Here is a 24,055-nt window from a genome sequence, read left to right on the forward strand (position 1 = left end):
AGTTCTTCCCTCCAAGTATTCAAATCCATGTTTGTTTTCCTGGGCTTGTTGGTAAACAGAGCTTAGAGGACAGCTTATCTTGGACATTTGAGGACTACGTCAAACATCCGCTGGAATTTCCTCCGTTTATGAGCAACATGTAAATACAACGATTGAGTGTTGTTTTTTATTTTGTTTACAGGCAATGAATCAAAAGAAAATGTGCTGTTTTCTGCAAAAATTATTACCTGAGTGCAAGAAATGCTTTCATTTTTTAGCTAAATGTAACAAATGTCTAGATAAAAGCTGAAAGAAACAAAACACTAGCTATAAGATGACAGTAGCAAAATGCTAGCTAAAAGCTAAATGTAACAGAAGGCTAGAGAAAAGCTAAAGAATGCAAAACACCAGCTAAAGCACCAAAATATGAACTAACTGAAGCAAGATAAATGTAACAAAATTTTAGATATTTAAAGAAACAAAACACTAGCTACAAGCTAAAGAAGCAAAATGTTAGCTACAAGCTCAATATCTTAGATAAGCTAAAAGAAGCAAAACACTAGCTAAAAGCACCAAAACATAAACTAAAGGTAGCAAAATAATGATAGACGATAAATGTAACAAAAGTCTAGCTAAAAGCTAAAAGAAAAGAAATACTAGCTAAAAGACAAAAGTAGCAAAATGCTAACTAAAAGAAGCAAAACACTAGCTACAAACCAAAGCAGCACAAGGTTAGCTAAAAGCTAAGTGTAAAAAACATTTAGATAAAAGCTAAAAGAAGCAAAACCCTAGCTAAAAGCACTAAAATCTTAGCTAAACATAACGAAATGGTAGCAAAGGCTAGGTTAAAGTATCAACAGGCTAGCTTGGAGCTAAAAGTAGCAGCTGAAGAAGAAGACAAAAATAACGCAAGTATGCAGAAACATCAGGACAGGAAAAGAATAAATTATGTTACGTGTGCTGCCACATGGTGGGGGTGTGAACACATGTCCACACACACACACACACACACACGCGCGCGCGTAAAAGAGGCACGGTCAGACAGTCGAGTTTCTTTCTCACGGGACTCTGGATGTTTCACAGCAACGAGAGGCAGCACTTCAGCCTGAAACTACCGCCGTGAGCGCTTCAAGAGACCCACTCAGAGTAAGTATGAACCCCATTTTTTATTTTTTCCTAACTAAAGATGATGTCTTAAAAGAAACGCTTCGAAGTTGAGCCTCCTCTTCAGGACCTGTTGAAATGAAGTGACTTTTAGACTAAATACTGCCGCTTGCTTCGTCCGAGTTCACATTAAGACCCCGCCGGGTGAAATGTGAGTGAATGGAGGGCTGTGGACAGTCTCAACTTTTTGTCCAAGTGCTGGACTCGGTTATTGTTTACACTAGTCCCGAACAGAGGCGTCCCGCTGAAATCTGGGGGCTGTATGGCAAGCCCGTTTATCATATAATATTTAGTCAGGCTCCACGAATAAAACGCAATAGTTTCTTCTTGCTTGAGGTGCTTGAGAGTTGTTATTCACGTAGAAAATGTCCTCCCCATCAGTCAGCTCAGATTCTTCCAAATGAGAGGGTCTTTGCTCCGGCGAGTCAGATGTTTTCATTAAATACGTATGTTAGCGATGAAACCAAGGAGGAACGCCTGTCGCCTCGCATGCCAAAGTTTCGAGCAAGGATCTCTTGCCGCTCAGATTATTGGGGATGACTCTCAGCTACTGCCTCAGAAAAGACGAGCTAAATATCCCAAAAACTGGGAGAGTCGTAGGCATTTTTCGTGTTTTCCCAGGTGGGCTAGCTGTAGGGACCAAATTGAATCGGGGTGACGTTCATCCAATGACTCCTGTCGAGAGTTTCGTTAAAATCCGCCAAGGTGCCTCGTAAGATATTTCGCTAACAGACGAATGAACACACACAGACAGATAATTCATCACATGGTTGCCCACTTTCTGTGGCAGAAGGTGGTAAAAATAGTATTGTGTCCTGTTCAAGTTTTTGTGGTGTTATAAAAGTAAATTAAACCACAAATTAAATCTATTTTTGTAATAGCCCTCCCGCTACCCACAGTATGGGTATGATCAACCTCAAACTGATCTAAATGCTCAGATGAATAAATCTTAATATGACTTGATTAAACGTTTCATCAACACAATAAAGCAAACTTATTTCTGTCACCATGAAGTGGGACAAATGGCAGCTTGACATATCCTTCCACAGTAATGTCAAAAGATATTCACTGTTGTCCCGCTGGTTCGGGCTCCTAACTGTCACTCAAACTGCGCTCTGTGCCGTTTCATTCATGAACTAATTATCGCGCCCAGCCTTGCTCATCTGGCCGCGTTGAAAGCGTTCCCGATAGCAGCGTGCAGGCTGCGCTCACAGTAGCTTCGCCTCAGCTGCGTAATAGTTTATTTTATGGCGTCAGCACTTCGGGTACACTCAGAGAACATTTTCTCCCCGACCCGCTGCAGAGTAGGGACCTCGTAAACACAAGATTAAAAGCGGCGTTTTTAAATCACCACATTAAATGGCACCGCTGATGAATTATATGCAAATTTATCGCTCAGCTGACAAACTGAGACAATCGTTTGCTATTTTTGGATCACCCTGCCAGTTCTTCGACATGAAATGTCTGCAGAAGCTGCAAGCAGACTGCGCAGTGCTGTAGAACGACACTTTAATTTGCTTTTGGACCTTCATTTTTGCAGAAACGATTAACGCCAGTGAACGAAAACAGGGATTCAAACGTGTTAAGTGTGCATTTGGGTTGAGTGGTTTAGTCTTGTTTTGTGAAACGTGCATTACCAGACGCTTTAAGAGCAAAGAAAACCAGTTTCAGCAGCTATCTGTTGATTATCGGCCTCTGTGCTGGTAAAGCAGTCGGCGCTCGCTCTGGCTCCATTATCTCTCGGCCTCTTCAGATAACTCCGCCGGGAGGCATTAGCGTCTCGAGCTGCACTTCAGATGTAACACTCAGTTACGACTCCGCCGTCCTTTGAAGCAATGATGTGGCTAACGAGCTCAGTCGGGAAACAAAAAGGCGTCGGCACAGACGTTTCATCATTTCCACAGAACAGTTGGATTTCACCTTTACTTCTGTTTTTTTTTTTTCTTTTACCCATATTTGCTTTACAGTTGACCTCTCATGCAGACAGACAGTTAAAAGGGTAAGTTCCCCTTTGTAACCGGTGACTCAACCGAAACCGTGTTTAGATTCAGGGGATCTTCAGGTGCCGTTCCTAGAAATGTGGCAGACGTTCACCGAAATGCCATGTAAGGAACAAGCTGCATGCTGTTCTTGCAGGAAGCTCAACCGCACTGTTGCAGATGTGAAAGCAGTACTCTAACTGTGTATTAAAGGCTTTAGGAATATCAGGGTGACGGCTATTTGTTTCTTCTCATGACCACGACCTCACAGATGTATAAATGGGTCATATACGAATATTAAAGGAAGCCAGCAGACGGGAGGTCGGAGCACGTTTTTTTTTTTTTTAGGGTTTAATTGCTTTGTAATGGAAGACAAATCCAGTCCGGCTCCATTACCGCCATCTGCCACTTGTACCGTCATTGTGCCGCTGAGCTGGTCATCTGCACAAGAACCCAACGCTCATTTCCACTGAACTATTATTCATTTTATTGCACCTTCGAATCATATTTCTTAGGAATCAATTTTTTTTCCAAACACAGAGAAAGGGAAAGTTTGGTCTGTAAAGAGAGGAAAATAAAAGTCTGCCTGTTAAGGTCGCAGAGTTTGGAAAGTTCGGGTGACTCATTCAGTGGAATATTTTCCTCTGTTTTCTTTTTTTTTTTTTGTTCTGCACATGGCCAAGGCCTCCTCCTCCTCTCGAAGACCTCCTATTTTGCATCAGCACTGTCTCCGTTAAATGTCTTTACATTTCAGCAGCAGTGTTTCATGTAGTGGAATGGCATTTGCTTTACTTTTCCTTATTCGATTGTTGCTCTTGTGTATTTCTTTTGTGATGTAACTTTTATTGTAACACGCTTTTGGTCACCTTGGTTGTTGTTAAGCGCTATATAAATCAATCAATCAATCAATCAATCAAAAAAGCTCTGTTTCAAATGTCTTACACATCCCAGTGCACTTCAGAGCAGAACAGCTCTTTCCTTTCATTGAGTCCATTACGACCCATTTTGTCTGTGAAGCTTCTGGATGATTTTAAAGGAAAATTACCCTTTTTTTTTCACAACCTAGGACAGGGGTGGGCAACCCTGGTCCTCGAGTGTCACCATCCTGCATGTTTTCCTTGTTTCTCTGCTCCAACACACCTGATTCAGTGGTTAAATCACCTCTTCATGTTCTGCAGAAGCCTGTTAATCAACCACTGATTCAAATCAGGTGTGCTGGAGCAGAGGAACAAGTAAAACCTGCAGGTTAGTGGCTCTCCAGGACCAGGGTTGCCCACCCCTGACCTCGGACCTCTTTTTTTCCCTTCATCTTTAATGATCAAGTGGTCCAGTCTGGTTTAAGACCAGCAACTGAGGACCTGAGAAATCAGCAAATATAGTTCAGTTTTAAAATGTTCTCCCGTTTTTCTTTTAGTGTTGTCTGAAAATGAAATAAGTGGTACTGAGGTGTTAAAAACAGTTTTGAGGTTGGTGGAGCGAAGTCAGACAATGGTTATCATGGCTAAGTCTTCTTTTAATCCGCATTGCCACTCTACATCTCGACAGCAGGCTCCTTTGGGGATTATTTGCTTTGCAGGCGTATCTGCTGAGTGGTTTGGGCTTTGTGCCGTGTTCAGTTTTGTAAACAACAAATTATGTTGGTATTTAGGTCAGTGGCTACATTTAATAGATGGATAGTAATAGTTATATTAATATCGGCTGACTAAGAGACCGCCTGTGCTCGTTGTGTGTTTTACATAAAGTTTAAACCCCGCCAAATGCAGGGGGGCAGGAATATAAAGTAATTTGCTGTGTTTGGATTTAGGAGTTCTCCTGCTAATTTCTCCTTCTGACCACTTTGTGGTCTTTTTTTTGCCTTGATTTGTGTAGAAACGTAGGCACAACATAAAAGAAAGAAAAGATGACAGGAGGTAAACCACATTTCATCCTGTTTAAATGCACGACCCCTGTTAAAAAACTGTGACCGTGAAAAAAAATGAGACCTTGAAAAATTATTTCCAAACTTTTCCCAGCTTCACTGTGACATATATCTTGTAAAACTCAACTGGGAAACAAACTAAAAATGTGCAATAAGCCGGTTGCATAAATGTGGACACCCTTAAAGTAATACTTTGGGTACACACCTGCTATCAGCTCAAGTGGCTCTGATAAACGTGAAGTAACGTTCAGCTGTCTGACACTCACAGAGAGCTCTCAAAGCATCGAAAGGACCTTAATGTTAAAATGTATCAGTCTGCAGAAAGGTACAAAAAAATTAATTAGCATTTGATGGACTACAGTGAAGAAAACAGAGGACAAGAGTAACATCGAGGAGTGAGCATCGCTTCAAAATTGATGAAAAGACGAGGTGGAAACTGTTCAGGTTTTTGTCAAGGTGGATGGAATGATGAACAGTATCAAACACCTGTTTGTTGTGGCTTAAGACCTTTAGGGGAAGATAAAGAGGAATTTCATCCTTCAACATGACAACGACTCCAAGAAAACCTCCTAACCAGCAAAAGAATGGCTTCTCCAGAAGGAATTTAAAGTTCTGAAATCACCTAAATCCATAGATGCTTTAGTAAAGTATCACTTTAGGGGGTGCACACTTATGCAACCACCTGATCGCACCTTTATTATTCTTTATAGTTTCCCCCTAAAGAAACAGTTTGTCTTTCAGTTGAATCATACCGGATATATGCCACATTAAAGGTGAGAAAAATGGTTGAAATGTCTGTGAGCTTTTTATATCAGTCGTAGATCCTCTTTCTTTTGAATTGATGCGTTTCAGATTTAAACTAGGCTTTTCCGCATTTCTTGTTCTGGCGATAGATATATCCGTATTTAGAGCAGACAGCTGCGGGGTTATATTTTTTCCTCTTTTTTGGGGGGTTTACAAGAGCAACGCTAATTACTGTAGAGGTAGAAAAAAAAGGCAGATGTGACTCAGAAACGCTGGCAATAACATGCTGCATTTGCTAAATCGGAGCGTTTGAATAGCTCAGAGATCATTTTAAAAAAAAGGAGTATTTATTCTTATATTAAGGGAATACAAAAAAGAGAAAGTGGATTTTTAAAAAGTACTCGTAGGGGAACGTTTGATCTGAAGCAGAGTAAACAAGTCCCCTAACTAGTCTTAGTTTTTAAAGAGTTAAATATACACCGACACAGGCTCAAACAGATTTCTGTGTAGAACAAACAAGGCGGGAGCAGCTTGTCATTTGATACACGGGGAGTTGTCTTCGTTTTTATATTTTTAGACTCAAATAGCCACAATGGGTGGTTGTATTTTTGGTGCTCCCAGTGAAGGATGGGGAATTGTAGAGGATAGTGTATTTTTGGGGGGGATTTGTGAAGTTCAGCTTGAAATCCTGTTGGCAAGCAGAGTTTCCACATGTGTCCCGCCGACTACGGTCGGAAATTTTAACGAAAGTCGCGGCATTAACAGGAAACCCAACTGGAGAGTCGGAGCAGATTGGTGTCACCGTAACATGCTCAGATTTGAAGTGTCAGGCGGCTACAGTCGGGCTCTGATTTGTCTTAGTTGTGTGCTTTTGTGGCATCAGACAAACCGAACGAAGGGGGGGGGGTGTTCTGTGTTTGTGCTTGTTACTAAACATAGCAGTCGAGCAGTTTGGGTTTTCCTTTGGTCCACGGAGACAGTAACTTATCTAACCATATGTGCTGTCAGGCTCTGAACACAGTCATTAGGAGAACGCCACTCATCACTTTGTAGCGGTCTGTCCTTCACCATTTGAAACCAGCGTGCCTCCTCTCAAATATTGCCGTAAAACACGAGACAATGAGGCAATTGTTTCCTCCTGAAAGTGTGAATCAGAAGCAACACTGCTGCAAATGAACTGGGCCGATGGTTTGGCTTTGAAGATTATAGCTGGGTTTAATTAGAAATCCAGCTGTGCAGATTTTCTTATGACCTTGATCTACGGCTCTCCCACAATGAGGCAAGCCTTATTGTCTGTTTTTTTATTTTTATTGTGTTTTTTCATCTTAAGTCTGTTTTTTTTTTTCCCCCTCAGGCCCATATCTCACTGGAGAATTATCCTGCAGGAACACAGCCATGGGGAAAGCATGCATTGCAGTCACCAAGTACTTTCTATTCCTCTTCAACCTTCTCTTTTTTGTAAGTAATATCATTTTTGCCCTCACTTTCTGTTCTCTGTATTTGTGTTAACTTGACTTTTACTTTCTCCACAGCTGTGTTCAGTCGGTACCGGGAGATAGCGCCGCTGAATTTAACAGTCACATTGAGAGCGGCTAGATGCCTGTCATGTTTTTTTTTTTTTTTTTTTAATTTAAATGTTTATCTTTATGCAAATTGTGCTGGAGATTAGTGGAGATGTTGTCGTGACTCTGCCTGGGGCGAGAGACTTTACGGAGCAGCTCGGTTTAAAGAACGACATGTGGTTTCTGTTTGATTCGTCTTCTCCTGCGCTCCAACGTAAAGTCCAGTGGCTGAGGGGGAAACCTCGGGCCCCTCAAAGCGCACCCTGCCGAGATGTCCAGAGCTCTCCAACGAGTCTGCAGCCATAAACCTGACAGAGCGTTTGAAGTGAGCGCTCAGCTGGTGTCTAATGGGAAGCGTGTGTGTGTGTGTGTCTCCATAAAATGTTTGTCCGCGTGGACAAGTTCTTCATGGGGAGGCTTGGGGAAGCCAGGAAGTGGTGGGCTAATGATGGCCGCTGGGCGCTCAGCAGGCTTTATAAAAGAACAGCTCCTAACCAGGGCACTAATTACTTCGGCAAAAGGGCAACAATACAAGCAGGAAGCTGGAGAATCAACAGGGCCTCTCATTGGACGATTCCGTGCCCACGGCTTTTAAACCAAGGCCCCTTTAATTACGTCGACATTCTGAGCTTCATAGCCCCAATAAAAGAGGAACCAAAGACAGATCTGATTATTTTCTGAGGCTTACACAGATGTCATTGAGGTGTTCTGGGGAAGTGTGGGCACTTTTGTTTGACTCATTTCCTTCTTTTTTTTTTACCAAACTGAATGTGTTACTCCAGACAGGTTTTCTCACAGTTAAAACCCGATCGTAGTGACTGTCGATCCTTTATGCATCATATTTTCATAAGTGCTGTGCTGGGAGAGAGAGAGGCAGACAGACAAAGAGAAAAGTCTGATAACTTCCAGATGTGAATGGAAGGAAACAGTCCCTCTGTTAAAGACATAAGAGCACCGATTCTGCGTTTTACTTTTATATAACATCCAGTGGCCTGATTATTTATGTTCTCTTTCCCCTCTGCAGATACTTGGAGCACTGATCATGAGCTTCGGACTGTGGGTCCTCCTTGACAGCCTGAGCTTCATAGCTGTTCTACGTAAGTGCTAAAGCATCGAATCACAAAAGAAACCCCTCACAGTTTACACTTGGTACGTTCAACCAGAGTCCTCCGAGGACAGTGTGTGCCGAAATAAAAACTGGAGAATGTGGTGGGGGGAAAAAAAATTTAAAAGTCCTGAAAGTCTTGGCTTACTCGTTGCAGTTTATGACCAGTTTGATCCCGCGGGGCTCGTTCCCACAGAGCCACGAAGGGATGTTCGCGCTGCATCAAAAAAAAAAAAAAGCGACTCGCCAATGAAACCCAACGGCTTCCTCGGCCGAGCTAACGTGTTCCTGTAGATGTACAGATGCACCATGCCAGGCCACATCTGTGGGGAGCTGGTTTGTCAGTGGGAGGTGACAGGCTCTCGATAGTCATCTGAAGTCGTTTTGTCTCAGATTGGAAAAACCAGCAGTTTAATTTCCCCCTTAGTTTCCACTTTTAACTCGCCCAGATGGCAGAGGTGCGCAGCTGTCATCCCACTCTCACAGATGTTGTTCTTTATACTGCATTCATCAACACATTAGAGGAAGACGCTTCACCTTTAAGTAACTTATTGTGGCGTGAGAATAACAGCTTTTTCCTTTTTTTGTGAATATTTAAATGTTTTTTAATTGTTTCAGCCTTGTGCTCACACTGAAACAACATTTTAGGAGCCTCATAACGGTATTTGCTTGAAAACAGGTTCCAGAGTGAAGAAATCTTGAAAACGTCACCTTTGTGTTTTTATGTAGACAGCCAAACTGCAACCTTTTAAAAACAATTACATCATAGCCCCACCTCTAATCTAATTTATCACCCGAGGGCTTCCTCTTCTTCTTCTTCTTCTTCTTCTTCATATTTTGCACCCAGTGTGCAAGCTTTCCGAGCTCTCTCTATGCTTCCTGTTTTTGGTGTATTTTCCCAGCCGCTTCACGGCCCCACATACAGGCTGGCAGAGGTACTGCGTTGTTTTTGGGTCGTTTTCTGTTCACTAGGATATTTTCCAAGTCGAATGAAAAGGTTGTTTTGGAAAAACTGCTTTTTTTCTGTGTGGATGAGGGCTAAGACTTTTTTTTTTTTTAAAGCTTCTCATGTGCTGTGAACGAGCTCTCTGATTGGCTAAGGAATTGCTATCAGTAACCCCATTCTGGTCAGGGCTACAACTGGTTCCTGTGTGGGATTGTGCATAATTTAGTAACAGTTTCCTACTTTGTGGACTCAGTAGAATGAGCGTTCAAACCGGATATTCCCCAAAATCAGATAACTTGAGTGTAGCAGATCTAAATTCAGTCTGGAGGGCTTTTTTATTATGACAGGTGGTTTCTGAAGAGCTTGTTTCCTACAGGGATTCACACTAAATACCACCTTCCTGTTTGAGCTCTTGAGGTCTGTAAAAATCAGTTCAAGGTTGTTATTGAGCTGAGTTTGCTAACCTTTGGTTAGGCCTTCAGAGAACAAATACAGGATCTTTCACCCCTGCCAGTCCAAGACCCATTGTTGTAATAATCCAGCTGCTCGTCCACAGATCCCCTCAGGACTTTCCTCCTTTGTGGGCCTGGACGCCCATCTCTGCTGCATGTATTTTTATGGCCGTAACCCAGTGGGGGTCAGCCTTGACTCTTTACCACTGTGTGGAGGAACAAAAGCAAAAGGCGGCACTGTTTATTAACTCTGAATGTTCCTTTCGAAAACTGACTCTAAACAGTATCTCTGTGTTTTCAGTTTTCATTCTTCATATGTTCTGTTAGCAGAGGACTGCGCAGCTGTCCGTGTGACCTCAGGCAGGAAAGGTTTGCGAATGTTGGGATTTCCGTCCTCTTTGTTTTTCGGTTAAAAGAACGTCCTCTCCTCAACCCCAAAACCCTCTGCATTAATACAGCAACGTTATTATTTTACTCCAGCGACACGATAAGTTATGTTTATCTTGCTGGTTGTTTAGTCTTGGAAAGGAAATATGTGTCCAGAGACTGCGCCAAAGCACAGTTTGGACATATGCCTTATAATGATCCACAGAGTGGTGATGAGAGAAAGAAGAAACTTGGTACTGGAATGATTTTTATCCTCGAGCTATTTTAACTCGGTACGAGCTGAAAATTCAACCCAAAGTGGATGCGCTTGTGTTTACCTTTTTTAAATCTGGAAATTGTGTCAACTGTGGCTCCTCACCCACCTGTATGCAGGCGAAACATGTGGCTCTGCTCATGTTTACAGTGGGACCTGCAACAGGAGACGGCCCTCTCTCCTCCCACGGCAGCACAACTCGTTCCTCTTTAAATGGAAAGTTCCATTAAAAAAACCCACCAGAGGAACCATTACAGAGCGTCTCACAGAGTCCTACATGGAAAGCTGCCACGGTGCAGGACAGACGAGCACAGAAAAACGAGGCAAATGCTCGCTGTTCGCCTAAGAATGTGTTTTTGTGTTACCACAGAGCGATAGGATGCACGAGCATCTGGTGCTCTGCAACATTTAGACACCTGCAGAGGGTTGACAAGAACCCCCCACCCCCATTTTTTGAGTTTTAAAAGCCATTTTAGAATATAAAAAAACAAATGACTAAATAGAAAAAGAACTGTATCAGTGTTAGCAGCTAAACTGGTGTAAGAACACTGCCAAGTAAAGCTGAATTCGGTAGATATTTACAGCATCTGTATTCCTTGAATTTGAGTTCCGTTTAATTTCCTTCAACAGGAAAACCACACACAACTATGTCACAAGTTCTTGTTAATAATCTTGGTATCTTGGTATCTTACCACATGAACAAACTGCAGTCTTACGCCTTCAAAATGGAGCTGTTTTTATTTCTGAAGCAAATTTTTCATGCTTCTCAGGAGTTTTTTGCTCATGCTTTGGTTTAGCGACACTCGACGTGTTCGGTGTCGGCCGATGTTCTCGTTCCGGTCTCCTGACTCTTAGCAGTCGGTCCACTTGAAAGCTTTTTTTTGAACACCCTAAATCCCCCCCCACCCGTGTAATTAATACGTCAAAGAAACCTATGCACATCTGTTGCTTTCAGAGATACTCGTTATGGTGTGTATCAGGGAGACTAAAATAGCACTTTTCAGCAGTGTGCTCCATATAGAACGCAGAGGGCGCGTTTCTGCCTTCCCTAAGTACAACCCTGCAGCCACATGAACACCTACAACATGCTGGTCTACGTACTTCGGGCTTTCGAATTATTCTCAGACCACCGCAACATGTGCTGCTGTGGTAACTCACGTAGTCAGGGATGCCTGTGTGCACGCTGAAAGGTTATGTTTGGTGTTTTTTTAAGAGTTTCACCACGCTACAAGAAGTGTTTTCTACAAGTCTGTGCACTCTGGGCTTCATGTTTGGGAATAAAAGTGGCACATGATAATTATTTTCTTTACAAATTTGCATTTATTTTCCTAAGTTTAATCTATGTTATGTTTGAATTTAAAAAAAAAGAGTAAAAGGAGTCATTGTAGCTAAGGCATGGTAGGGAAATGTTCTGCAGCCTGACAAACGGTGAATTTGTCATTTTGATAGCAATCCAGCATGCAAACTGTGATAACAAGCGGTTGTGATGAAATGGTAAAAAGTCAGAATTAATGACAGAGCTGGAAGAAGAACTAACAGCTTTTAAGGCTCACTGAGTATTTTTTGAACATGTGTCAGGGCATAGATTTTTATATACAACTATGAGGAATTGGCATACTTCGGTGTCTAAAATAACTGCATCTAATTTACTGTGTTGCAGTATATTCATAAATAATAAACGCTGCTGAGTCAGTCGGTGTCTTCCCCTCGTGGTTTGGAGTGACTGATCTGACAGTTCTGCCAGGTTTCTTTTGGCCAGGCAGCTTTATAACTTGGAAGCATTTCATCCAGCTCAGATTCTGGCTTCGTCGGTCTCTCTGGAGCCCTTCCAGCTCAGATAACAAACACAGCCACATAATGGCTCCTGTTTATCTCTTCTTCAACCTTGCAGTTGTTTTCAGGCCCAGCCTCCGCTCTGCCTCTCCCCCATCTGCATACCAAAGAATGAAATCAATTAATCTCGCCATGAGAACTTGTCCTAGTCCACCTCCCTCTGGTGGTACTGCATTAAATTGCATTTTCACAGAGGAAAAAAAAACAATAAAATGTGTTGATCTTACCAGAAATGGTTTACTCTGTGAAGACTTTATGGCTCACGGTAAGCTTCTGTGTCAAAGTAGTCTGATTGAGGCCTAACAGAGTTGCATTTGTGCATTCAGGGATGCAGAAGTGTGTGCTTTTGTTGAAATTTCACTTGAAAACAGGGTTTATTTGGGAAAAATTAACCTCATTAAGCAATCAAGGCAGTGGCTGTGTTTGCAGTGCAGCTGTATTTGTGGGATGTTGAACTTTTTCTGTGCTCTTCTTCTCCAGAGGAGTCCTCCCACACGGTGAAGGTGGCTTCGTATATCCTCATCGGAGTGGGCTCCCTGACGATGGCCATGGGCTTCTTTGGCTGCATCGGAGCCATCTATGAAATCCGATGTCTGCTGGGTTTGGTGAGGAACGGACTTTGAGCTCTGACGCTTCACGCTGCAGTGTATTTTAACGCTCTCGCACAGGGTTAACGCTCGTCACCACAGACTGAGAAACTTCGCATTTTGCCACTCCACAACCACTCAGGAAACAAAAGGTTGTGGTGAATCTAATTTATTTTGTTCGCTGGGTTGCTCGTCATTTTTTCCAACATAACAAATATATAATACCTCAAAATATTCTCAGTAGGGCTTATTCATATATTCTAATAGGTATGGCGTAGATTCTGCAGTAAAATACAGATTTTTATTTTTTTAAACATTCATCCAAATGTCCCTGTGTGGGCTCTGAAACGTGGTTAATTATGGGTAGATTCCTGCTGACAGTAAAGCTCTTCATTGTGTCTGCTAATGTGTTGGGCTGGGAGCTCGCAGCGGGAGCGGATTTGCTGACAGGAGGGAGGTGTCAGGGATAAAACCAGTGAAATGTAGGGGGGCGTCCGTGACCTGGACTGTGATAAACCTGTGAGGGGTCAGCTGGAACACTGCTGTGACCTACTTCTTTGAGTGACAGTGACCAGCTGGCAGCAAGCCGCCCCCCACCCCTTATTGTCTTGCACTCAAAAATTCTCGTTATTACTTCATATTTCCTCGTCGGACAGCATGACGGCTTAATGGTTAGCACTGCTGCTTCACATCAAGAAGGTCCTGGGTTCAAGCCTCGGGTTGGACCTGGGGTCTTTCTGGAAATAGATCCTAAATCTTTTTACTGTAAATCTAATTTTTTTAAAAATCTCCAAATGGGAAATTTTTGTTTCTTAACTTTTCATGAACAGTACCTCTTGAGGGTGGGCACTGAGAACGATTTAAGATGGAGACTCACTGGGCTGCGACTTTTGCAGACTTGTTTGCAACTCAAATTTGTGGGAAAACTGCATAAAACGAGCAAACTTTTAGTTGCCGTCTCACTGAATTGTGAGCGGTTTTCCAGGGGGCCGGCGTTTGAAAATCATGCAAAACTGCATTCTTGGCCGCGCACATTATTTTGTTGCCCACCTCCACTCACATCCCACCCGCCTTGGCTCGATTTGCGCCGCCGCATTTGCGATCTAAATCTGCTGGAGTGCACTTTTAAAACGAAGCGAGGCAGAACTGGACCAGTTTCTGAATAAATGTTATTTCTCACCGGTGCGTTTTTTTTCGACCTGTCTTGGATGTTTTCTGTCAGAGGAGCACTCTCATGCAGGTCTCAAAATCCAGCTCCAGTGCTCTTAAAAAGGGTTGGAGATGCCTGTGACAAAATATGCTTCAAGACATTTGACCCCCCTCCCATTTAGTGTCTCACAGCCCACTGTGGGGTCCCAACCCCAATGTTGAGAACCACTAATTTAGAATATCGGAAACTAGAGTAGAAGGACCAAAAAGCCAAACCATGAGCCTATTTTTGATACATGGAAACCAATGGAAAGAGGCAACACTCAGGGAAGGAAAATGTTGACAAAGGCTTCTTTGCGATTTTTATTTCTTCATTAAATTTTTCATTACTATGTTTTATGCATTGTTTTAAGTCCTAATGTTTTCTTTTTTTGCTCCCTGCAGTACTTCACCTGCCTCCTCCTCATCCTCATTGCTCAGGTCACCGCTGCAGTTCTCATTTACTTCCAGAGAGATCGGGTAAGACTCCGCTTTAGTTTTCCTTTAATTCAATTTAGAATTTCCGTTTTGTCTTTCTCTGCAGTTGATGTTGTGCAGGTCTTATTAACATCTTTAATTTCCCCTAATTTCCCCCCCTTTTTTTTTTTTTCACTCTGGTTCCGCCGCCCTCCTTGCACTTTCCTTCCACCGTTACAGCTACTGGGTGTTCCTGTCAGGGACCCCACAGTATCACAGTTTCAGATCGTCAAATGGAAAGTGACAGGATGTCAGTTTGTGACTCCTCCGACTTCAGATTCGTGATATAATAAAGAAGATTTTATGAGTACTGCTGGGGAAGAAGCAAACAGATTATTTAAGATGAATGCTTCATATGGCATCTCAGTTCTTCCTGTACTATAAATATATATATATATATATATGATAGATAGCTGGATAGATCATAGTTTATGCAGTTAGAGGGAGTGAGGGGAAACAAATATTTCTTTAACAGGTGTTGTTAAAGCTTTCACCCATTACAAAAATTACCTTCTGTGTGACAGAAATGATCATAGCAGGGACGAAAGCAGCCTTTTATACTTCAGTCTCTGATGACACACTGCCCCCTATGGGTACAGTCACCTCCACATTTAATACTTTTAACATTTAAAGACTTGATCAGTAAAAAAAAAAGGACTTTTGGGAAGTTAGATTAATAATACCCAAATTAGTCAGACAAGTTTCATGAAAATATTTATATTTCTGTTTGGCAGGGAGATTTTACCTAAGAATGTATAAAACAAATAGCTCCTGAAACAAATTCTTTTTGAGTTTTTCCCATGTCGTGCGATTTGAACTACTGTTCAGCACTTTTGCTTCCTGGTTGTCGACATGCTGTAAGGTGATGCTTTCAAACTCGTCATAAACCTGCAGCTATTTGTTTTGAAAGTCTCCTCTGACTTTAATTTATTTTCTTTTAATCTTTCCTGGTATGCTCGATACACGGCGACTGCTGAGCAGGTGGAGATTATGAATGTGTTTTTGTTTTGAGGGGAGTGTTCTGTTTGAACACATCAGTGTCTCGGACGGGTTTTATTTATCTCTCAGGATGGGAACAACCGCTCCGTTGGTAGACCTAACCAACCCGTGTTGGTCGAGGCAGGTTTTTTGTGCCAGCCCTTCAATGTGTGTGTGTGTAAATGTGTGTTTCTGTGACAGCACACCCCCTGTGTTTAAGGCTCACCACAGGGCAGGGTGGTGCCCTTTCCCAAAACTGGGTGAGGTTCTCGCTCATCTTCTGCAGCTCTCGCTCTGTGGTCTTACACTCGTAAACGCCGTCTCTCTCCCTCTCTGCGCTGTGTTGCTCGCGTTGCCCCGACATGAGGTTTCGCGTGTGTGAACTGCGGCATTCCACTCAAAAAACACCAAGTGCAGATGGAGATGACGAAATGTGTCAAAACATGTGGTGCGGGTGTTTTGTTTTCTTGGCTTTAGCACTCCCTCTGGGTCGAGGACGAGTCTCTGCCTCGAGGAGAGGAGTTCAAGTATCTGGGAGTATTGTTGGTAGGATGGGGACGGATCAACGGATCGGGGACTCGTCCACAGTAATGAGAGTGTTGCTTCGGTCAGTCGTGGTGAGGAGGAAAGAGTTGAGTTGAAAGGCAAATCTCTCAATTTACTGGACCGTCTACGTTCCAACCCTCACCTATGGTCATGAGGTTTGAATCATGATTGAAAGAACGAGATCCCGGATACAATCGGCTACAAGAACCTTATCGCTTCGTAGGGATAAGGTGAGGAGCGCCGTCATCCAGTGGGGACTCGGATTAGAGCCGCAATTCCTTCTCATCGACAGGAGTCAGTGGAGGCTTACTGTCTGACAGATAACATCAGTTTAGTCATTAAACTCCGTGCTTGTGATAATTTACTCTTTTTGTTTTTTCTAGTTGAAACACGAGATGACCAACATCATTAGAGACATGATAATTAACTACACGGGTCAGAACCGGACCACAGAACAAACCTGGGACCAGATTCAGAGGCAGGTGAGTCAAAGCAACAGCTGAACCTCCTTGGTCGAGGTAATAATAGTCAGCACTAACACAATCATACTTTTGGCTGTTTGTGTTCGATGTGCTCTCTGAGCAGCTGCTTTAACCAGAATACTTTAGAGGAGCAGCTTCAGCATCTTTTGGAGTGCAGAAAATAGCCTTATTTCAGTTTAGCACTTCAGGAAGTAATTGTATATTTGTAGTTATGCTGCAGCCTGATTTCTGTTCAACTAAGGTTCGAATCCGTGCCGAGACGTTTCACCTTCGCATCTTCAGCTGAAGGCTCGTTGTGAGGCTTCGGCTTGTTCCTTTGTTGCAGTAGTTTACCATTTGAAGGAGTCTTATCACAAATCGGCTTAAAAATTTGGTGTTTAGCGTGATTTAGGTGAAACATGTATTCTGTTCAGGTGAGGTTGTGAAAAAGGGAGTCAGCATGGAGGTCACATTGGTTTATATTTGTTTGTTTTTAGATTTATTTAAACTGTGCCACTGAACTGTCCGTCCCTTTAGGATTTTATGGCAGGCTTGAGCCAGATCAGTCACAATAAACCGACTGTACTGCAGTGAGGTAATTCCTCTACTTAGAGCTACAGTCTCCAAACCTCCAGTCAGCGGCGTCACCAAAGATGCGGTCAGACCTCGCGGTTCCGAAGAAGTCCACTGATAAAAGAACGTTACACATCGTTAATATGCTCGAAGCTTCCTCTCTCTCTGAAAACCAACCAACAGAAGCAACATCTAGAGTTTGAAAACAGATACACGTGAAGCTGTTATCTGAGCGTCTTATTTTTAGGATGGGTGGCTTCAGTGTGATTTGAATCGTTAACGACGAGAGTCACTTTTAAAGTACAAGAGGGCTTTTTAAAATATATCTAATGCATCCCCTTTTTGTCTTTTTATATGTATTTTTGCCTGACAAGTTTTGAAATAAAATACCGAGGTTTTGCAAAGTATCACTTGTTTTGTCACTTACTTTGTAAGAAAACCAAAACCAAAGCGAGAGCAGTTTTCACTGGAACAATGTTCTGTTACAGACATATTTGACACCCAACCTTCAGTCTGCTGTTTCTGTACATATTTTGAATAAGTAAGACTTTGATAACCCGTCGTTGCTGCTGAGTTTTAACAATTCCAGTGCTTCAGGCTGAACAAAGCAGAATCTCTTCACTTTCCTTGTTTTCTGCTGGCAGATTTCAGATGTAGATGCCGACACACCAGAAGAGTCACTGAGAGATTCTGTGTTTTTGCCCTTCGGATGAACTGACTCTTTGAGCTAATCAGCCCAAAGCCTCCCGCCTCCTCACTTTGTCTCTTTCCCTCTGTCTTGCCAAGTCTCTCTTTTTCTGATTTCTGTAGAAACTGCTGGCAGGAAGAAATTGCCTCAGACGACGTAGCCTTCATCTTATTTTCTGTCTCTCTCTCTCTCTCTTTTTTTTTTAAACCTCATCCTCTGCACACTTTTATTTGCCTCGCCACCTTTTAAACTCTCACTGTCCCCCTTTTCCTTGTCATTCAGATGAAATGCTGTGGATGGATCAGTCCGGGCAACTGGTCGGAGAACATTTGGATCAGTAACAACACCAATAAGCTCTACTCGTGCTCCTGTCGCAATGAATCCCTCCCTGGTACTGAAGTGAGAGAGTCTGGCCTGTGCGAGTACATGTCTGCAGAACCGCCGGTCCATGAAACGGTACGTCACCGCTGATGTTTCTGCTCTGCAGCTGAAAACTAGAAAGTAAAAAAAAATCTGGATACGTTACAGGCTGGGTCTACTTCCTGGTTGTTGTGGTTTTCAAAGCGTTCTCAAGATGTTCTAGCGAGTTTCTGGTTCAAACCTCAGAAACCTTCACGGTTCTGTTGTCGGTCCTGCTTCCTCCAGAACCGACACGTTCTCCCTCAGCTCAGCCAAGCCCTGTTATTCTTCTCCCCTCCCCTCAGATCGGTCCAAAACCAGCAGTTGGGCTTTGAACAGGCTCTGAGCGTGTCCGGCTGCGATCACACAGCCATTCATCTCTCTGCGTGTCACACACAAACACATACACACACCACACCTTCTTCTCGTGTTTTTCCTAACCCCCAGTTTTTCTCCCTGCTTCCTGTGTCGTCTCCTGCAGGGCTGTATACACAGCGTGGAGAAATGGCTGCGGGATAACTGTGGAGTCATCCTGGGAGTCTGTGTCGGCGTGGCAGTGTTGGAGGTACCGTATCCATTTCTTCATGTGCTCTTATAAAACACTTTAACGGCTGCGTCGGTGTGCAGGTCGCGAACAGCACTGTTTCTGTGAAAATGAAGCAGTAAAGTTAAAACAATTATAACAGCAGCTAAAATCAGCCAAACTGTAGCTAAAACTTGAAATGAGCAAAACTGTTGCTAAAAGCTAAAATCAGCAAAACAGTTGCTAGATTCTGAAAATATCTAACCTTGAGCTGCGAGGTGAAAATAGCAAAATCGCAGCTTCAATTTTATTTTTGCAAAACTGCAGGTAAAAGCTTAAATGAGCGAAACTGGAGACCAAAGCCGAGATTAGTTAAACCCTAGCAAACTCTAGGATTAGCCAAACTGCAGCTAAAAGCTAAAATGAGCATGAGAAGGCAAAACTGAAGCAGGTTTCAGAGAAGAATGGTTTTGAAGGAAGAGCTCTCCTTGTGTTTCTATGGGGATTTTCTTTTGCAAATAAAGTTAGTTAAATCAAGAAGTATGAAAGTTACAAAAACTGAAAGTCACAGCACGCTATTCCTGATCGAGCGGAACATTTTGATATATGAATGGTTAAAATATCACAAAGTATGTGGAAGTAGTTTGATTGCAAAAATAATTGCTGAATCAGCAGTTTATTGCATTCAAGAAGTAAAACTGGATGAAAACCACAGCAGATTTTAAAAAATGTTTGTACAAAATTGAAGCTGCACCAGTAAATTTTATGTTTTTCGAGAAGGGATTAGGCTGTAATCTGCCCCCTGCTGGTTAGATTTGTTAATCCTTTAATTTTTATACTTGTGAAAGGTAAACATGTCAGCTTTCCTCAGTGAACATAATTTATTTCATGAGAGATGTGGAAGAAAAAGGCTTAAATACAATATTTTAGGCCTGAGGAGAAGTTCTCCCAGTCCTCAGATGAAGCACCTGCACCTGTTTGGGTGAAGTTTCAGTGAATGTCGGTCGGTTAAGTTTCCCGTGACAATCTGCCGTCTCCGTCCGCTCCAGCTCCTGGGGATGATCCTGTCCATGTGTCTGTGCAAGAGTGTCGTCCAGGAGGATTACGCCAAAGTACCCAAGTACTGAGATGGAGACGGAGCCAGCCTCACGTCTCACACACACACACACACACACGTATATATAGATGAACTCTCCCTTTCACCCTGCCTCACATTTTTACACACACACACACACACACACACACAGAGACGTCGCAAGACAGCTGTCTCCACCATTTGAGCTTGTGTCTTCACAGCTGTGTGAAGTTCTCTCTCTCTCTCTTACACACACACCTCAATCAAGCTTGACACTCTTGTCATACATGAGCTTAAAGACTTATCATTTGGGATTTTTATTTTTATTAGTTGAAAGTTTAGAGATTTTATCATTCAGTTATGTAAAAATGTCCATTTACATGTTTTGTTTTTATGTTTTAGTCAAAGTCGGTGTTAGGTGGAGTGTTCACATGCAGAGCTCTGTATTCCAGGGCTGGAAAACGAGGGACAAAATAAACTCTGTATGTGTGTGTGTGTGGTGGTCCTGCACCTGGTATTTTGGGTGCTGTGGGTGGAGGAAGGGCCGAGACCAGAGCTACTGCGGTGAAGGTTTTTGAGCTTCCAGCGTCAGCTCTCTGCACCCAGTAGCCCTGATATTAGGCTCTGTTGACCCTCCACCACACACACACACACACACACACCCTCCCTGTTATCCACCATCCTCTGTGAGCCTCTCTCTCTTCCTGTTGGGTCTTTAAAACAAACAGTTCTGCATGATGAAAGAGAAAGTGTGATGTGTTGAGTTCATGTTTTTTTCTCCTCTTTTATATTCTCGTGTCATCTGTCTGTTTTTTGTTTTAATAATTGTACATGCACTGTATTGTCAAAAGTATTCACTCACCCATCCAAATCATTGAATTCAGGTGCTCCAATCACTTCCACTGCCACAGGTGTATATAATTAAGCACTGAGACATGCAGACTGCTTCTACAATATTTATAAAAGAACGGGTCGCTCTCGGGAGCTCAGGGAATTCCAGGGAATGAACTCTTAATCGTTCAACAATTTCCATTTTTTACAATTTCATGCTCCCAACTTTGTTAGAACAGTTTGGGAATGTCCCCTTCCTGTTCCAACATGACTGAGCACCAGGCCACAAAGCAAGGTCAATAAAGACATGGAAGATGGAGTTTGGTGTTGAAGAACTTGACTGACCTGCACAGAATCCTGACCTCAACCTGACAGAACACCTTTGGGATGAATCAGAGCGGAGACTGAGAGCCAGGCCTTCTGTCCAACATCAGTGTCTGACCTCACACATGAGCTTCTGGAGGAATGGTCAAAACTTCCCACAAACACTCCTAAACCTGTGGCAAGCCTTCCCAGAAGAGTTGAAGTTGTTATAGCTGCAAAGGGTGGGTCAACATCATATTAAACCCCATGGATTAAGAACGGGATGTCTCTCAAGTTCATATGTGTGTGAAGGGAGGTGAGTGAATACTTCTGGCTTTATAGTGTATGTCTTTAAGGGATTGTGGGACTTGGGTGCTCAGTCAGCATTTTGTATGGGAAAGTTTTCACCCACATGCTCGTGTTCCAGTCCTTCTGCTCTTTGCTTCCTCTCTGTTATTGAGGCGACCGTCGCTGCTTGTCAGCACGACTTTGATCAGAATCAGAGAAATCGTTGGCGTTTAGTTTTCAAAAGTTGTTCTTTTGGCTGTTCTTTTGTAACAGTGAAAAAACAGCATCTGTGTGACCACAGTGCTCTCTGCATTGTTTGTTTTCTGAAGCATCATTCTGTCTTTTTTATTTTTATTAACAAGAGAGAAGGATGTGAAAGAAGTGGTTTTATAATCTTCAAGGCATCTCTGACCTGAAAACAACCCTCAACCAGCTAATTCTTACCTCTTTTAAGAAATATTTCCTCGTCTCATTATCTTACTCCTTCCACTACATTTCAGACACACCTATAGCTGCGTTTCGGGGTAATTTAGTGAGTGGATTGCACTTTTTATGTGGCCTGTAGTGGCCTTTTCTTGCTTTTTTTTTTTTAATTTCTTTTATTCCTTCTCCCAGGAGTTTTTAAATCATATGCGTCCAAGGAGGAAATTGCCAATTATCAAAGTTATGGTCCGTTTTCTTTTTATTGACCTGAAACTTTCTACATTAAATTAACTTGACTTTTTTTTGTTGTTTTTTTTAAGTGAAGACATTTCATTCTTTTTAAAATATTTTGTATACAAATGATGTTTGGTTGAAGAAATGTGGACGTAAAAGTCATGTTTAGAAATATTCAATGCTATTTTTTGTTTTTTGTTACTGAAAACTATAAATAAACTTTAATTACAAAAATAAAAAAACTTTTGACTAATTTAATTCCCAACTTTCTCACGCTCCTTACACGTGTAGTACCCAAAGTGGCCAGAAGATGGCAGTATATCCCTGTTTGATTTTCTTTGCAGCCATTTGCTGAAAGGCTTTTGGGGTAAATTAATTTTAAAAAAATGATTGAATGTTAAGAGACGGAAAAAAGATTCCCTATCACCATGTTGTCCTAAATAAATAAATATATATAAAATTTATGGACGTTGCAGCTGTAGTGACAGACATGATTCATATAAAGAAATCAGTCTGTTCACTACCTTTTCATTTCTATACCTCTAAAGTGAATAATGAATTTTGTGCCTTTTGTTAATTCACGCTGATGCTCTCTGTGGCTCGACAGAACAAAGAGCTCCCTATACCATATCCATATATCTGCTTGTGTAAGATTATTTTTCTGCTGTAACTATAGAAATGCCCCCCTTCATCAAACTCCCGAGCGTGGGATTTTTAAAAGAACATGAGTCTCGTGATGTCATGCAGACAAAAACACAGTATTGCACCACAGTCCGCCGCTTTTAACCTAAACAGCACTTACACGGCTTACTCACAGAGACGTGCCTCTCTAATCCACTAATATCTCCATGGTGCGAAGAGAAGAGCTTAGTTCCTCTCTGGAGCCTGATTTGAAGTTACTCAGCAGAGTTCAGTGGCATCACTCCGTGTGTTCTCATTCGGAGTGACGTCTGTGTTCCCTCTTCCTGCACGCTGAAATGTTCAGGCCTGGGTTTGGGTTTTAATGTGAAGCGCCTTGAAAGGCAAGGTGCTTGGACGTGCAACAACAAATGGTTAACCTCTGGAGCCCACAGCTGATCAGCCTTAGCAAACGCAAAATCCAAAAGGGTTTTGAATAAATATACAAATGGCTTGCCATACCTGCTCCTGTTTGAGTGACTGATCTGTGGCAGGAGATCTGTTTGCTGCTGCTGCTGCTGCTGATGATGCTCCTGGGTTCATCTGGACACAGATACACAAACAAGGTGTCGGGGGGGTGTCAAACACAACGAGGAAGGACGCTCTTCTGACACGACTGACACATCTGTCAGGGTGAGGTTGAGGCAGAGGAAGTGAGGCCAAATGTAATAAAAGAATGAAAGATGTTGGCTTTGGTGTCCAATGAGCACCAAATAACTGGGAGGGGTTCAAAGACGGAAAGTGGATCATGAAGATTTGTTTGTTCTGGGAAAGTTCAAAATGGAAATCTGTAACACCTCTGTGTTGATGTGGAGTGTGTATTTATACCGGCTACAATCAATCCTGATCTGTAAATAAGATTAATCCTTAGGATATTACTTCTGTTACTGTTTATATCTGGTGTGGTAGTAGCCGAGACAGATTCCCAACATATATTCTGGGCGCTCACAGATTGCACAGGAGCTTCGTTTAAAACGTTAACTATTTGGAGTGAACGCCGTCTGTCTGTTAGCAAAATATCTCCTGAACCCCTGGATGGACCTCAATGGTACTTTCAGGAAATAATCGATGGATGTACGACTACAAATTATTAACTTTTAGAGCCAACCCAATTGAAGATGGCTGCCACAGTCAACTGATCTCAGAAAACACGAGAACGGCTATGATTCAGTCAACTTGACAAACGTTGCGCCAAAATTTGGTGTGGTTGTAGCTGAGTCATTCATGACACATACATCAAGTGCAACTGGTTGTGTGAGATGTTTGCGTCGAAGTTTAGGCATTACCTGTCGGTGTCAGCCCTGCCTGCCTGTTAGCAAAATATCTAATGAACCACTTGAAGAATTTTGATTGAATTTTATGAACCCTGTCCTTTGACTACCACCAGATGATGATGGACAACTCTCTGCAGCTGCAACCCCACCCCCAGCTCCCCAGTTCCCAGCATCCTGTCCACTGTGCTGTGGACTCATCCAGTCAGC

At 42.5% G+C, this 24,055-nt stretch overlaps 1 protein-coding gene across 1 annotated transcript; it reads left to right on the plus strand.

Moving 5' to 3' along the window:
* The first annotated feature begins 984 nt into the window (after positions 1 to 984).
* On the plus strand, positions 985 to 22,138 carry cd82b (CD82 molecule b). The gene is made up of 9 exons (XM_017406198.3): positions 985 to 1,125; positions 7,139 to 7,242; positions 8,371 to 8,443; positions 12,803 to 12,927; positions 14,503 to 14,577; positions 16,482 to 16,580; positions 18,103 to 18,276; positions 18,701 to 18,784; positions 19,792 to 22,138. The coding sequence occupies exons 2-9, from the start codon at positions 7,180 to 7,182 to the stop codon at positions 19,867 to 19,869; spliced, it is 771 nt and encodes a 256-aa protein (XP_017261687.1). The 5' UTR covers positions 985 to 1,125; positions 7,139 to 7,179; the 3' UTR covers positions 19,870 to 22,138.
* The last annotated feature ends 1,917 nt before the right edge of the window (positions 22,139 to 24,055 follow it).

This window comes from Kryptolebias marmoratus, linkage group LG11 (genome assembly GCF_001649575.2).
Source record: "Kryptolebias marmoratus isolate JLee-2015 linkage group LG11, ASM164957v2, whole genome shotgun sequence".
Classification (NCBI taxonomy): domain Eukaryota; kingdom Metazoa; phylum Chordata; class Actinopteri; order Cyprinodontiformes; family Rivulidae; genus Kryptolebias; species Kryptolebias marmoratus.